Here is a 17876-nt window from a genome sequence, read left to right as displayed (position 1 = left end):
TTTTACAGTTGAGAAAATAAGTTCAGGTGGGCTAAATGTCATATCCATGGTCATTCATCTATTAAGTGGCAGAATCAGAATTGGAACTCAGGTCTTTCTGACTACAAGTCCTATACAGTATATACTACCCCACAACTGTCTCTCAAACACCAAAAAGATGCAGTGTTTCCTTTGTTTCACCCCAGCAGTGGGAATGGTTTTTGCACACTCTTCTACTCCGTCATTAGTCTGGCCTTGTCTCCACACACTGTGCTCATGATTGCAAGACAGGAAGCTAAAATTAAAGATGAGCTCTGTGGTCATAGAATGAAAACAAATAACAACAACAAAACAAAAAACAACAAAACACCTTAGCAGGCCTAGTCAGAAATCAAACTCATCAATACTGTATGCTAAGCAACTGAGTCAATGAGCTGTGTATTTATGCTGAAGATCCAGTGATATTGGTGATATTTTATCAAAATTTAAATGTAATTAACACCTTTGTCCTCTTCTAAATCATTATTCTTACCTTTATAACAGAGGCCCCAGCTCTGGAGAGTGGACTGTGAATCTGGGCTGCAGCAGCCATGTTGGCAATAGTATTGAGATGGTTCATCTGATTCATTGCCATGGCAACTGATGCAGGAGGTAAGCTGACTGGAAGTAGGGGATGAGGCATCATCATAAATGGCAGATCCAGTCCTAAAAGAGACAGTGCATGTTAAATTATTACAGTTGTTACATTATTTGGACAAAGGGAAATCACATCAAAATTGATGCCATGAAATAGTAAAAAAAAAATCTAAAACTCATTCGTACTGGTTTTTTTTTTTTTTTAATCAAGTGTTATTATATCTTAGTATCTCTTTGGGCAATTACTAGTACCTATTGGATTTAATATTGTTTTATCATTTTAAATATGTTCTTATACCCACAGACTTTTATTTATCAATATTCCTTGTTCTTCCTCTCACTCCCAAAATATTTATAAGATGCAATCATTTTTACCCATGAAAACAAACAAAAATCTTTAAACCAAACATGATTTTGTTTAATTTTCTTTTTAATCTGTGTTGATACTTTCTAGCTTAAGACTTTTTTTAGGAGACATAATAGTGGTGCTGGTAAGCCAGGATATAGATTCTCTAGGCTTCAGAATTATTGAGGAAAATAAAACTTGGAACATATTCTAGCCGTTTAGTTATAAATTTCTAAAATGAATGCTTATAGCTCTAATTTGAAGCCTTTGTCAATAAGGAATAACTCCCCTATCAAAATATCAACCTGTTTTCCAGTTTAATGACAAATACCAACATTGTTGAGTAGTGTCTAGAATTCTGTCTGTTTTCTTATGCAAGGTGAAATAATTTTCACACATTTGAAATTTCTTAAAGAATATCTCTCAAGTATTAGCCACATTACACTTGTAGTAGCCACAGATATGCCATCACAAGAAAGGTAACAAATTAAAACAGTTGTCTACTTACCCCTTATAAGGTTGGGATTTGCGAGGAAACATCTCTAAGCAGAGGCTAGGGAAAGTTAGCCTGACATTACAGATGTTAACATGACTACAGTAAGTAAACCATAGCACTTTACAATGTATTTCATTTTATTTTTAAAAATTTTTTGTTTATTGCAGTAACATTGGTTTATAACAGTGTATAAATTCCAGGTGTACATCATTATACTTCTATTTCTGCATAGATTACATCATGTTCACCACCCAAATACTAATTACAACCCATCACCACACACATGTGCCGAATTATCCCTTTCGCCCTCCTCCCTCTCCCCTTCCCCTCTGGTAACTACCAATCCAATCTCTGTCTCTATGTGTTTGTTTATTGTTGTTATTATCTACTACTTAATGAAGGAAATCATACGGTATTTGACCTTCTCCCTCTGACTTATTTCACTTTGCATAATATCCTCAATGTCCATCCATGTTGTCACAATGTATTTTAAACTATTGCCTCAACAGTAATCCGCCTTCTTTTGGACAGAAGCCCAGAAACCAGTAATCTTTAACAGATGTTCTAAAATATCCTTGCCTATAATTTTCCTAAATTATTACAGATTATAGAAATTCTATGATGGGCAATGTTTATATTGGTCCTACACACAATTATGAACTATTAATAACATCCCTTTTCCTCTTCGCTGTCCCCTCATTTTTTCTTGCTTCCCATATCACAATAGTAAGTGAAGAACAATGAATCTGTAGGGAGTATGTTCAGAGGCCCCTAGATCTCATTCCTCAAAACAACAGTAACAGTAATACAAATATTCAAAACATTTTTAGGACAAAAAGGAGGCTAGAAGGTAGAAATGCTGTTACTTGATTAGAGGTCCATCTTTTGGATTCAACAATGATGGATGACTTAAAGCCATGAACAAAAATTATTCAAAGGCAGCACAATGCAATAATACACACTTTCAGATATGATAGGTCTCATACAACACTAAAGTGATCATCTCAATGAAAGATATTCCTAAATAAAGAACACAACAGTCACCAATATTTCTGATAAAGACAGCCACAAAATGCACTGTTATCAGAATTACACAAAGATAAAAAAAAAAGCTAGAAACTTAAATTCTATATGGAACCCAAGAAGGGGAACATACTCTGTACTCCCTATGACTCCAGATCCTCAGAGAATACTAACAAAGTATTTTAAACTTTTCCCCTATCACTTCACTTATGGCTTGCTATCTCTAAATCCTTTCTAGGAGCAATCTACCAAACCAAATTTTTCAGTTTTAAGATATTTTTCGTGTGATTATTCATTTATTAGAGAAGCCTAAACATGGTATAAACACCGAATTTAAAATGGTCTTCTGCACCCCCTTTTAAACTAGAAGTTTATTTTCAGTGAGCCTTCCAAAATTACTTAGATGCATATGCATTTTTATACTTTACTCGTCATACAGCTTTGCTATAATGATGGAATATTCCATAACATATTAAATTAATCACTGTTTACCTTTCCCCTAAAACCTTCACTTTATGCTCAACATAATAGTAACCATCAATGACCTAAAAAAGTTTCTATATAAGGCTCTCATTTACCACAAACCCAAGATAATTATAGACTTCAATTCTGCCTTGTGTACTCAGTGTTTTAGTAGCAAATTGATCAAACTGAAGATGAAAAGTAGCCATCAGCGCCTCCCTTTACCACTAAAATTCTTAAATAAGCCTTTGTTCAATTTACACTTCCCTTAACAGTGTAATAATCTTTTGCTCATTCTCCAAAGACTTTCAGCATCATCCAGACACCATCTGGCCATATTAAGTCATATGCCTACTTAAAGTCCAATTGACATGCAAACGAAATGCAAACTACAAACAGAATTTAATAGCCCATTGACAGTTTTAAGATATAATTCATCAAACATTTCAAATGACCATGAAGGACTTAAAAGTCACACTTTCAGGTCATGACCTGCAATAACTAACTGTCAATTGACTATAATACCCTAGACTCTAAGCTAATATTTATATTACAGGCCAGTTTAACAGTGACCCCACGTGAGTTTGCACATGCAAAGCATGTGCAAATACTGAATTATGTAAGTCAGCCTTTTCCCAAAGCAGAAAACATTAAATTAAGAGCCATCAGTAGTACACAACACTCCAGCAATCTGGCTCATTTAGTCTCACATGCTAAAAATGTACAGAGACTTTTAATAGTATGGTAATAAAGACAAATTCTTTTTAAAAATCACCACAATGGGTCATCTCTTTCCTGTCAACCTCAAGGACATCATGCAAGCTATTATAAGCATTATTTCTAACGCATCTGGGTATTCTGGCAACTCCTATAACTTTTACATAAGTGCATGGTACCACCCTCTCCTAGCCATTAAGGCTACAAACTTCAAACTCTAATCCTTCCTCTAAAATCCCACATTCATTCTATCTCCAAGTCATGTTGACCTCTGTAATATCTTGCCATTTCTATGGTCAGGCACCAATCTCATCGTACCTGGTTGGTATCCTATCTTCCTGGTTGGTATTCCCACGTCATTTCATTTGCCTTTCCACTCTAATTTTAAGACTTTCACTGGCCACTTACTATCTCCAGAATAAAATATAAGCTCTTTCGTTTCATGTTAAATTACTTTTCTAGCTTTAATATCTCATTATATGCCTCTACGTATGCTCTACTCTAGCCCCACTGGACTATTTGCAGCTCTCTACTATTTTAATTCACCTTAGCCTTCACTCTTGTTCATGCCTCTAGAATCTACCTCTCTAATCCTCTTTATCTGGGTATGGTAAAAGTTCTCCTCCTTTTTTAAAAACAATAGACTTTATTTTTAGAGAAGTTTTAGGTTTACAGAAAAAATGAGCAGAAATTACAGAGAATTTCCATATACCTTCTCTCCACCAGCAGTTTCCCCTCATATTCACATCTTGTATTAGTGTGGTACATTTACTACAACTGAGGAATCAATATTGATATATTATTATTAACTACAGTCCATAGTTTGCATTAGGGTTTATTCTTTGTGTTGTACATTCTATGGTTTTTCACAAATGCATAATATAACGTATCTACCATTACAGCATCATACAGAATAGTTTCACTGCCCTAAAAATCCCGTGCTCCACCTATTCATCCCTCCTCGCTTACCCTTGGATTTTACTGACTCCATAGATTTGCCTTTTCCTGAATGCCATATAGGTGGAAACATACACTATTTAGTCTTTTCAGACTGATTTGTTTCACTGAGCAATATGCACTTAAGGTTCATCCAAGTCTTTTCAAGGCTTCATAGCTCATTTGTTTCTATTGCTAACTACTGTTCCATGCTATGGATGTACCACAGTTTGTTTACTCATTAACCTACTGAAGGATATCTTGGTTGGTTCCAACCTTTAGTAATTATGAATAAAGTGGCTATAAACATTGGTATGTAGATTTTTGTGTGGACATAAGTTTTTAATTCATTTGGATAAATAAGGGTAATTATGTTTAGCTTTGTGAAAAACTGCCAAAATGTTTCCCAATGTGGCTGAACCATTTTGCATTTCCACCATCAATGAATGAGAGTTTCTATTGTTCCACATCCTTACCAGCAATTCATGTTGACGGAGTTTTGGATTTTAGCCATTCCAATAGGTGTGTAGGGGTATCTCATTGCTGTTTTAATTTGAAATTCCCTAATGACATATGAGGTTGAGCATGTTTTCATACGCTTATTTGCTATCTGTATATCTTATTTGATGAGGTGTCCAGGTCTTTTGCCTATTTTTCAATTGGGTTATTTCTTATTGTTGACTTTTAAGAGTTCTTTGTAAATTTTCTATCAGTCCTTTATCAGGTATGTGTTTTGCAAAGATTTTCTCCCACTCTGTAGCTTGTCTTTTCATTTTCTTAACAATGTGTTTCACAGAACAGTTTAAATTTTTAATTTTTAATGTTTAAATCCAATTTATCAATTTTTTTTCTTTTAAGGTTCATGGATTTGGTACTATATCTAAAAACTCATTGCCAAACCCAAGATCACCTAGATTTTCTCTGATGTTATCCTCTAATAGTTTTAGAATTTTGAAATTTACATTTAGGTCCATGATCCAGATTGAGCTAATTTCTGTGAAGATTGGAAAGTCTACGTCCAGATTCATTTTTTTGCAATGTGGATGTCTATTATTTCCAGCATGATCTGTTGAAAACATTATGATTTCTCCATTTAATTGTCTTTGCTCTTTCATCAAATATTAGTTGACTACATTTGTATGGATATATTTCTGGGCTTTCTATTCTGTTACAATGATCTGTCTATTCTTTTGCCAATATCACACTGTTTTGACTCTTGTAGCTTTACAGTAAATGTTGACGTAGGGTAGGATCAGTCCACTGACTTTTTTTTTTCTTCAATATCGTGTTGGCAATTCTGGGTCTTTTCCTTTCCCTATAAACTTTAGAATCAGTTTGTTGATATCCACAGAATAACTTCCTTGGATTTTGATTGGGATTGCATTGAATGCATAGGTCAAGTTAAGAAGAACTGGCATCTTAATGATATTGAGTTTTCTTGTACATAAACATAGAGTATTTCTCCATTTATCTAGATATTCTTCGATTTCTTTCCTCAGAATTTTGTAGTATTCCTTCTAAAGAGCTTATATATATGCCAGGTGTATACCTAAGTATTTCATTTTTTGTTGTTGCTAATCTAAATGGCATTGTGTTTTTAATCTCAAATTGCAATTGTTCACTGCTGGTATATAGGAAAGCAATCAACTTTTTTTTTTTTCCAATAGAATATTTTTTAATTTTTTGTTTATTGCAGTAATATTGGTTTATAACATTGTAAAAATTTCAGGTGTACATCATTGTACTTCTATTTCTGCATAGATTACATCATGTTCACCACCAAAATACTAATTACAACCCATCACCACACAACCATGCTATAATCCTTTATTAGTTCCAGGAGATTTTTTTGTCAAATCTTTTGGATTTTTTTATATAGACAATCATGTCATCTTTGAACAAGACAACTTCTTCTCTCCCAACCTGTTATGTCCTTTTCTTGTCATACTGTATTAGTTAGTACTTACAGGAGTGGTGAGAGGAGAGATCCTTGTTGTTTTTGATCTTAGGGGAATAGCACACAGTTTCTCACCATTAAGTATGATGTTAGCAGTAGGTTTTTTGGTAGATGTTCTTTATCAAGTTGAGGAAGTTCCCCTCTATTCCTATTTTTCTGAAAGTTTTTATTATGAGTGGTTATTGTATTTTGTTACATCCTTTTCCTGTATCTACTGTTAGAATCATATGATTTTTCTTCTTCAGCCTGCTGATGTGACAGATTATATTAATTGACTTTTAAATGTTGAACCAGCCTTGCATCCCTGTAATAAATCCCACATTGTCACAGTGTATAATTCTTTTTATACATTGTTGAATTTGATTTGTTAATATTTTGTTGAGGATTTTTGCATGCATCTCATGAGAGATATTGGTCTATAGTTTCACTTACTTGTAATATCTTTGCCTGGTTTTGGAAATTGAGCAATGCTGGCATCATAGAATGAGTTAGGAAATATTCCCACTGCTTTTATTTTCTGGAAAAGACTGTAGAAAATTGGTATATTTTCTTCCTTAAATGTTTGGTAGAATTTACCAGTGAAGACATTTGGATCTGGTGCTTCCTATTGTATTGATTCAATTTCTTTAATAGATATAGTCCTATTCAGATTATCAATTTCTTATTATATGAGTATTGATAGATTATATCTTTCAAGGAATTGCTCCATTTCATCCAGGTTATCAAATTTGTGGGCACAGAGTTGTTTATAATATTCCTTTATTATCCTTTTAATGTCCATGTTATCAGGAGTGATGGCCCCTCTTTCATTTATAATATTAGTAATTTGTATCTTCTCTCTTTTTCTTAGTTAGCCTGGAGAGAGCTTTATCAATTTTATTGATCAATTCAAAGAATCAGCTTTTGGTTTCACTGATTTTCTCTATTGATTTCCTATTTTCAACTTCATTGATTTCTGTACTAATTTTTATTACTTCTTTTCTTCTGCTTTGGATTTAATTTGCTTGTCCTTTTCTAGTTTCCTAAAATGAAATCTTACATTGCTGATTTTATCTCTCTCTTCTTTTTAGCATATTTATTCAATATTATAAATTTCTAAGTACTACTTTTGCTGCATCCCACAAATTTTGACAAGATAAATTTTTATTTTCACTTACTTTAAAATATTCTCTTGAGACTTCTTCTTTGACACATGTGGTACTTAGAAGTGTGCTGTTTAATCTCCAAATATTTTTTGATATTCCAGCTGTCTTTCTGTTATTAATTTTTAGTTTAATTCCATTATGACTGAGAGCAGACACTGTATGATTTCTATTCTTTTAAATTTGTTAAGGTGTGTTTTATAGCCCAGAATGTGGTCTGTCTTGGTGAATGCTCCATGTGAGTTTAAGAAAAATGTGTATTCTTCTGTTGTTAAATAAAATATTCTATGTAAGTCCCTTAGATCCAGTTGACTGATGGTGTTATTCAGTTCAACTATACCCTCGCTGACTTTCTTCCTACTGGATATGTTCATTTCCAATAGAGCAGTATTCAAGTTTCCAACTATAATAGTACATTCATTTACTTCTCCTGGCAGTTCTATCAGTTTTTGCCTCACATAGTTTGACACTCTGTTAATAGGAGCAAACACGTTAAGGCTTGTTAACATCTTCTTGGAGAATTGACCTCCTTATCATTATGTAATGTCCCTCTTATCCCTGAGAATTTTCTTTCTCTGAAATCTGCTTCGTCTGAATTACTATAGCTACTCCTGCTTTCTTTTGACTAGCGTTAGCATAGTATACATTTCTCCAATCTTTTACTTTTAATCAATATGTGTCTTTATATTTAAAGTGAGTTTCTTATAGACAACATACATTTGCTCTTGTTTTGTTATCTACTCTGACAGTCTCCACTTTTTTATTGTTGTTTTGCTTTGTTTTGTTTTGTTTGATATATGATTATATAAGAAGTATCTTGCATTTAAGTAATGGCAAAGGCGTTGACATCCTTTGCCATGGAGAGCACATGGAGCAGCGTATGTCTTTAATTGGTGTATTTAGACCAATCATATTTAAAGTGATTACTGATAGTTGGATAAGTAGCTATCATATTTGTTATTATTTTCTATTTGTTGTCCTTATATTTTTCTTCTTTTTAATATTATCTTCCACTCTTTTGTTGCCTTCTCTGATGTTGGCTGAGCATTTTATATGATTCCTTTTTCTTTCCTCTCTTAGTACATTAATTATGCTTTTTAAAAAATTTTTAAGTGGTTGCCCTGGAGTTTGCAATATACATTTACAACTTATCTAAGTCCACTTTCAAATAACACTACACCACTTCATGGGTAGTGCAAGTACCTTATAGCAGAGTATTTCTAATTCCTCCCTCCTTCCCTTATAACATGCTGTCACTTATATCACTTATCCATAAAGTATAATCACCTAATATGTTGCTGCTGTTATTATTATTTTGGATAGAGTGCCAGTTTTTAGATTAATTAAGAATAAGAAAAACCATATATTATTTACATTAATTTATTCTTTCTCTAACACTCTTCTTTTTTTTTGGTAGATCCAAGTTTTTGCCCTTTATCATTTTCCTTCTGTCTGAAGACCTTCTTTTAACATTTCTTACAGGGCAGATCTGCTGGTATAGTAACAAATTCCCTCAACTTTTGTTTGTCTGAGAAAGTCTTTATTTCTTCTACACTTTTAAAAGGAAATTCCACTGGATACAGAATTCTAGGTGGGTGGGGTTTTTTTCTTTCAACACTCTAAATATTTCACACCACTCTATTCTTGCTTGCCTGATTTCTGAAGATAAGTCCAATGTAATTTTTATCTTTGTTCCTGTATGAGTAAGGCGTTTTTTTTTTCCCCTGTGTCTTCAAGATTTTCTTTTTGTTTTTGATTTTCCAGTCTGACTATAATATGCATAGGTGTGGATTTTTTGACATTTATCCTTCTTAGTGTTCTCTGAGATTCCTGGACTTGTAGTTTGGTGTCTCCCATTATTTTGGAAAATTTTCAGTCATTGTCACTTCAAATATTTCTTTTGTTCCTTTCCCTCATTTTGTCCTTCTGGTATCCCCATTACGTGTATGCTACACTTTCTGTAATTGCCACACAGCTCTTGGATATTCTGTTCTGTTTTTTTTCCATTCCTTTCTCGCTTTGCTTTTTAGATTGGGAAGTTTCTATTGACATATCTTCAAGCTTACTAATTCTTCCCTCAACCCTATCCAGTCTACTGATGAACTCATCAAAGGCATTCTTCATTTTATTGGAGTGTTTTTGATTTCCAGCATTTCCTTTTGATTCCTAGAGTTTCCATCCCTCTGCTTAAATCTCCCATGTATTCTTGTATCTTTTCCTTTCTCTTAGTAGTTATTTTAATCATAGTTATTTTAAATTCCTGGTCCAATAATGCTAAAATATCTGCTATATCTAATCTGGTTCTGATGCTTGCTTTATCTCTTCATAATGTTTTTTGCCTTTTTCATGCCTTGTATTTTTTTTAAGTCAGAAATGGTGTATTGGGTAAAGTGAACAGAGGTAAACAGGCCTCTAGTGGGAAGTTTTATGTTTACCTGGCTAGGAGTTGGGCTGTGTTTACTGTTTGCTGTAGCTGTCACATGAGTAGCTGTAATTTCCTGTCCCCCTTGTTATCTTTGGTTTTCCCTAGAGAATCTATGTTAAATAGGGTCTGAGGCCTTCAGTTCTTTCAGTTGTAATCCCCTGTTATTATATAGAGCTCTGTTGTGGTGGTGGTAAAATGTGTAGGGAGGAGAAGCATTCTATAGTCCTACGATTAGGTCTCAGTCTCCTAGTGAGCCTCTGTCCTTGGGCTGTGACTTTCACAAGTGCTTTTCAGCTTTTTTCCCTCTTAGGTGAAACAGGAAGGCTAGGGTTGGGCTAGAGTTGAGTATTTCTCTTTCCCCACATGGAAGGCTAAGGGGGTTGGAGTTGTATATCTCCCTTCCCTCACATCAATGGCCACAGGGTGTTGGAGTTTAGTATACTGTTGCCTCAGGTCAGTTAGGTTCTGGTAAAACCACGTAGTTTAAGCTCTGGTAAAACAGTATCCTTTGAGGGCAGGCCTTTGTTAAGAAAAACAGAACACTCAGCATATTTTGAAATTCCCCCTGCCAAAGCATGAGAGGAATTTGCTCAGGTTTTCACCTTAAGAACCTGATGGGGCTCCTGGAGGTAAAACTCATAAAAGTATAAGGACCCCCTAAGGATGGTCCCCCAGGAGTTTTTATCTCTCAAGCTAGGTCCATACTGAGTCCTCAACAATCACCCTTTAAATGTTTCTACCAGGCTTCAGCTGTGGCTTCTCCTTCCTATAAGCTATGATTCTCTGTATCTGCCTATCTCTCCAGTTTAGGGGATAGCTGTACCCTGTGAACTCAATCTCTGATGGATTTAAAACAGCTGTTGATTTTCAGATTGTTTCACTTTTTTCTTGATGTGAGAACAGGAGTGACAACTTCTCAGCTGTTTAAATGTCAGACCAGAAATGAGAAGTCCTTTAGGTTCTCCTCCATTATGACATAAGTCTACCTTAATCAGTCCTTTTCTGACTTCTCATAACATAATATTTATAAGTTTTCTGGCATTTATCTTATTTGCCTTTGCTTAACATTTCATTTTTTATGGGACAGTTCACTCTTGAGGTTATAATACCTCTTTAAAGTAAGACATCATAACTTATTTTGTATGCTTAATAACTGATGAATTTCATTAAGATTTGGGAAATCATATTAAAATATCTCAGAATTCCTCTGTTGTCTTAATCCTAAGGTTTAGTGGGAGAATGAAAGTCTCAGGGAAAGGAATAATAGAACTCTTTTCCCAGATTTTCTGTTTGTAAGAAAATTAGAATTTTAGCCAAGTAATGTATATAAGACCTGCTTTCCTGCAGAATAACTTCTGAGTCACTGAAGTTCCTAAAAACATCATTTAACCCTGAGTTTGTATACATTAGCTGCAGTTTGATTATTGAGTAATAATAATACTTATAATTTATACAGTACTTACTATATGAAAGTCACTGCTAACAGTTTTTCCTTTATTATTTTTAGCCCACAATGACCTTAATGAGTGGGTATATTTTTATTCCTACTTTGTAGTTGTAGAAACTAAGACTTGGAAAAGTTAGGTGACTTCTCCAAAGTCAAACAGTGATATGGAATTCAAAAGATGTGGAATTCAAACCCAAGTTTATGTGACTACAGCCAACATTCTTAACTACTTTGCTACGTGGCCTCCCAGGTACCTCTACTTTGCTGCATGGCCTCTCAATCTATCTCTACTCTATAAACCCCACCTTTTCAAATGAATATCTCTTTATCTACCCTTCTGACTTCAAATTATTAAACCTTATTGAAGAGAAATAGACTAGCCCTGCTAGTCCAAGATGTCCAGTAGGTCTTGCATGACATTTTTCTTAACACACCAAGTTTTGGGAGGACAGTATACATACTATTGGTCAGCAGGTGATTCTGCTGCAGTGGATTGAGGGTAGGAGCACCCCCAAGGCCTGGCTGGCCAGCCAGGGCTGCATGAGCAATTCCATGTTGGGGTCCCGGAGCAGCAAGAGGAGACTGCATCTTATCTTTATCCCATGAGGATTCACTTCCACCTGAAAAACATTCATATGAACAGATTGTAATTTGACAACTTTCCATGAGAAGACTTTTTTATTTAATTCCCTTTCTAGGGTTGTAATTATTAATATTGCTTTTGAGAAAACCATTATTAAACATAGGTAACTCATTTTTATGATGGTTTCAAAACTTTCAACAGCCTTGGATTTAAGCTGCCTCTGGGAAGACTAAACAACTCTCACTAATAATATAGGCCCACTTGCCTTATAGGTAGTCTAAACAAATCTGGAATCATAATGAATAGCTTTTGAAAGCACTTATATGTTGAAGGCCATTAACTGATCACTGCTACCTCCCATTCCAACCCTATAGCATACTTGTGCAATATTTTAATGATGAGCAGTTGCTGTTCACACAAAAAGAACATACTCATTTATAAGAGCATGATAGCATACAAAAATATGTGGTAAGAAACAAAATGATCAGTTATTTTGTTCTCAGATCCAGCCTTCAAAAAGCTAATCTCTTCATACGTAGCAGGCTTTTGTACAGAATAATCTGGATAAAACATAAAATCATGGCCACCAATTTGAAATTGCACTTTACTTTGATCATCTACGCTAGAGAGTAAAGTGTGCATAAGTGCAGACTACTATACTATCACGATGATCTACACTGGCATAGCTACTTCATCTCGCACTTAGTATACTGTGAGGACAGAACCATTGCTTGAAACCATGTAGGAAACAACCACAGAATTATTTCCAGGGCATCCTTTTAAGGAGAATACATAAACAGAGAGGTAAGGGGTTGAATTCCAATCACTGCAGTAGCAGATAGTCTGCCTTTAGAAAACAAAACGGTTATGTGGGCAGCCCCACCTATTAGCTTAATGTGGTTCATTCAGGGGTCAGTGGTTCTGCTCCCATTCCCATGCTGGGATTGTGATATTAGCATCTCCACCTGGCTGACTCTATCCTATCTGCTGCCTGAAACACTGACCCTGTTTTGTGGAGGGGTTTAGGCCTGGGAATCTTGGGCACTCTGTAAAATATGTGCATTTACTGGTCTAAAAAATAAGGTAGAAAGAAATCAACTCGTTCATGTTCCTAACATTCAACATTGTAATTATTTTCATTTCTTTGAGTTCCCTCCCAGGCTTTGTTCATATGGATACTCATTTTTACATTGTAAACACTCTGCCATGTTGCTTCAGGTATCATATTTACAAAATGTAATGGCTACGTAGTAGTCTACTGAGTTAATGTTACTATAATTTATTAAACACTGGACTTTGAGTTTGTTTCAAATTTGTCACTATTATAAATTACACCACCACAACAACATTCATTTGAATTATATCCTTAGAATCAATTAATTCCCTGGAATGGGATTTCTTGGTCAAAGGGGTTGAATGTTTTTATACTTTCGCTTTCAAGAGCCACATTTGCAAAAGCAGTTTTTAGAGTAGCAGACTTTTTAGGGAAAATTTTTTCAGGGCCAATTGATATTCTCCCTGAATATTTAAAATGTATTTAAGAAAATTGTCTGCTAGAATCTCTGAGAGGTTTTGTGTTTTTTTTTTGTTTAATCTTTCTACCCATTCATCTACTCTTACCCCAGCTCTGGAAATCTACCACCTCCTCAGGAGTCTTTCAAGCTCCCTTGTGGCCCAAGTCAATCTCTAATCCAGAAGTGGGAGTCTTGGCCAGTCTCCAACTAGATGAGTTCCAGGCAAGGAAACACCAGATTCTTTAGCAACATATGTAAAGGCTGAGGGGTACCTGGCCCTGCGTATGCAGACAAAGCTTTTCCAATCAAATGGGGAAGAAATAAGTAGCTAATTGTTCAGTTCCTGTTATAAGCCATTAGGTTAACACACAGAAGCTTAGAAGGTAGGAAATTTGGTTGTATTTGATAGACTGGCTTAATGGACCAGAAATCATTCTCTTGATCGTGTTGAGGTTTGGTGTGTTCATTGAAAACATGCAACACTCCTATGATTACACCAATTGTTCTCTCTTTTCATCCAGATGTTTGTTGTTGTATAGTCACTGCCTAAGAGCAGGGAGGTAATTTATGGCTGGTGCATTGATATAATTTACCATTCATACATTTGAAATTCCAATTAAAATCAATAAGGTCGTTATGCTGTAATGATCAGGAACGGCATGGGGTTGGGGGGTATCTTAATAAATGATCAAAGTAACCACACTGCAACACTGAAAGTTCTTTATAGTAACATTGGGCCGATAAACATGATTAATACCAGAAAATGCAAAAATTTGAAAGATCAATTGCTGAGCAAAAACAAAACCACTCCATCATTTTAGGACTATCTCTAAGATATGAATTACCTCACCATTACAGAACTGTAATTCGTAAAATGATGAGCAAAACATTGACAAAGAAAGATACATTTAGAAGACATTGAATTATACCACTGATATTAATATGGCATTGCACTATCACAACAGCAATAGCATAAAGCAATACTAGAGCTGAGACTATGTCAATATTCATTTTATAAATTGAAAATTTTATAATCCACATTCAATATTAAATGGTACATTAGGTATTAGTCTAATGTTTTATATGTCACATATTCCAAATAAACTTTAATAGAAATATTTTTTTAAACCTCATTAAGGATTTTAAGGCATTTTGTGTAGGCTTTGATGAGAGCTTTAGATGTACTTTTTCCAACAACTCTCATCTTTTTAACTACTGTGTTAAAAATGAGAGAAGGAGGGTGGTTACCAACTGTTCCCATCTTCACGAAGTATGGATATAAGAAATTATCCTGCACTTTGAAGGCCACTGTATATAAAGAAAGTGACTGAAGAGTGTGGGACATCCTTGATATTTGCATTAGGAGGCATTAAAACTCTGGACATATTTTTATCTTTTGACCTAAAATCAAATTTTTAAGTCTATAGAATTGACTATGACTTAGTCTGTAGGCTTTGGTAGCCCCAAACTTTGCATTGCCCTATGCCCCTTTGCCAATCTGTAATAATATCCACTGGCCTTGAAGCTAACAAAATATTTTTACCAATCTTATCCTAGAGTCAACCTTTCTTTTTTTTTTACCACTATGTGAAGGGCTTGGGTATCCACTTTCCTTTTCTATTTATCTATCTATCATCTATCTATCTATCTATCTATCTAACAATCTATAGATGTATTAGTTTGCTAGGGCTGCCATAACAAAATACCATATACTATAGTCTGAATTTTTATGTCTCCCAAAATTCATATGTTAAATCCTAATCCCTAATGTGATGGTATTTGGAGGTGGGGTCTTTGGCAGGTGATTTAGGGATAAGTGCCTTTATAAAAGAGACCCCAAAGAGCTCCCGAGCCCCCTTCTGCCATGTGAGGACACAACGAGAACATGGCTGTCAATGAACCCGGGAGTGGACCCTCAACAGACACTGAATCTTCCAGCACCTTGATCTTATGCTTCCAGCCTCCAGAACTGTGAGAAATAAACTTCTGTTGTTTATAAGCCACTCAGTCTATGGTATTTTTGTTATAGTAGCCCAAATAGACTAAGACACCACAGAATAGGTAGCTTAAACAACAAAAATTTATTTTCTCAGAGTTCTGGAGGCTAGAAGTCCAAGATCAAAGTGTCAGCAGGTTTAATTTCTCCTGAGGCCTTTCTTCTTAGCTTGCAGATGGGCACCTTCTCCCCGTGTCTTTACATGTCTTTCCACTATGTGTGCACATCTCTAGTGTCTCTCCGTATGTCCAAATTTCGTCTTCTTATAAGGACACCAGTAAGATTGGATTAGGGTCCACTCTAATGACCTCATTTTAACTTAATGACCTCTTTAAAGATGCTATCTCCAAATATGGTCACATTCTGAGGTACTGGGGCATAGGGCTTCAACATACAAATTTTGGAGGGACACAATTCAACCCATAACATTAAAGTATGCACTCTTTACTGAACCAGATCATACTAGCTTTGTGACCGAATCCCTCTAGTAAAGAGGAGAAAAACTGGACAGCATTTAAACAAAGCACATCTAAGAAACCAAGTAGGCAGTGGGTTGGGGAAAATAGAGAAGCCTCATCAAAGCGTTCATCTTTGCATTAAGAAACTTTATATAAAGTATAGACCTAACCCTAAGGTTAGTCCTAAGTAGAGAAAGATAGTGCAGAAAGTGCAGCAAATCCTCAAGAATTGAATAAATAATTTCAGCTTTCCCATATCAATCACTTATCACTATTTTAGCTCAATGTTTAGTAAAACTAAAGTTATGAAATAAACAGTATAGGGATGTTACTACATAAATCCTACAGTTAATTAATTAATTTAATCCCAACCTTTTCAATGGAAAAGCTAGAGAGAACTACATTTTTTATAAACCCCTACCTAGCAGAAATATATATTCTTAATTAGAATCAATGTAAGAATAATGAAGTGATGAATTATAGGGAAATATTAATTTGACAAAATTTTGCTTAGTTAAAAACTCTTAAGCTTGAAATTTTAAATATTTTTCTTTAAAACCCATTATAAAATGTTAGGGTTCCCAGATGATTGTTTAATTTTGCTGCATTTTCTTTGTGGGGGAAGTGGCCAGAGGGCAGAGTCCCCATGAGTCATGGGGACTTTGCAATAGACGAATAGAATTTCAGAGATAGAAAGGACCCTCATATCCATTTATTTAAAAATAAAATTTAAAAAAGGAGCAGGACCGTAAGATGAGTAGAACCCAAGACAGTATTTTAATTCACTAAAATTTTGCCTAACTAGTCCTCTTCCAACTCCCATTCTTCCAACACATCTAATAACAAAATGCTTACTATGGTCAGGTTTGTGAAAAGCAATGGAAAATATTACGTGTTTCAAACAAATTATCATAGGCCTACAATCCAAAACCACACAGTATTTCAAATGTATACAGAAGAAATCCAGAAGTAAGGCTCGAAATACAAATACCAAACATCATTCTTAACTGTAGCACTCTCATTTCATCAGACTACTGGTCCTCACTTTCTTAATATGCTTTACTGTTAAGAATGAGTGAAAGGAGCTGATAAAACATTGACTGAAATCATAGTGAAGGGTATCAGGATAATTTAGTAATCAGTGTTCATAATCCTCTCTTAGGGGTTGGTAATCCTCTATTAATGCATAGGCTAGTATTTCTGTGGGATTGAGTTTCTAAGACTGCTAGGTTTAGGTGAGTCATACACAGGGTTTCATATTAAAAAAGGATCTCTGTCTTCTGACTCAAGTGGGTGTGTCTTTTGAAGTTTAAGAGGAACAATATAGTAGGAGTTTCTATTATAGATTGGAAAGCACAAATGTAAAAGCCACCTATTATGAGAAAATATAAGTTAATTATTAAATCTAAAATTACGGGCTTGGATATGAAAAATGTAAATGTTTATAATAAGCTGTCCTTACTTTCAGCCTTTTGTAGCTACAACAAATCACGTAACTCAGATTATTTGAAAATATGGACCTAAATTGATCATGTTTCCAGTAATCTTATATACATAAGGCACAGAGCAAGCAGCCAAATGGGGAACAAAGTCTATCTAGCATATGACCTATGTCAAGCTTATCTTCTCATTCATAGAATATTTTGTTTAGCTAGAGTCCTGAAGCTGAACGCACATTGCTTGATAAATCCAAATAGTATGTAGCCTTTTGTAGTAAAAAAAATTTGTTATAATTATACCAGTAAAGGCTTCATTGTTT

At 34.8% G+C, this 17876-nt stretch overlaps 1 protein-coding gene across 8 annotated transcripts in view; it reads right to left on the bottom strand.

Moving 5' to 3' along the window:
* DACH2 (dachshund family transcription factor 2) overlaps positions 1-17876 on the bottom strand; it is a 495523-nt gene that overhangs the window by 98484 nt on the left and 379163 nt on the right. For all 8 annotated transcript variants that reach the window (XM_058536286.1, XM_058536287.1, XM_058536291.1 and 5 more), the window contains 2 exons: positions 12028-12186; positions 512-684 (listed from right to left, as the gene is read on the bottom strand). In XM_058536286.1, coding sequence (XP_058392269.1) covers positions 512-684; positions 12028-12186 — 332 coding nt within the window. The remainder of the gene's footprint in view (positions 1-511; positions 685-12027; positions 12187-17876) is intronic.

The sequence above is a fragment of the Diceros bicornis genome, chromosome X, assembly GCF_020826845.1.
Source record: "Diceros bicornis minor isolate mBicDic1 chromosome X, mDicBic1.mat.cur, whole genome shotgun sequence".
Classification (NCBI taxonomy): domain Eukaryota; kingdom Metazoa; phylum Chordata; class Mammalia; order Perissodactyla; family Rhinocerotidae; genus Diceros; species Diceros bicornis.
The sequence above is the reverse complement of the archived record's forward strand: the minus strand, read 5'-3'. Positions and strand labels throughout refer to the sequence as shown.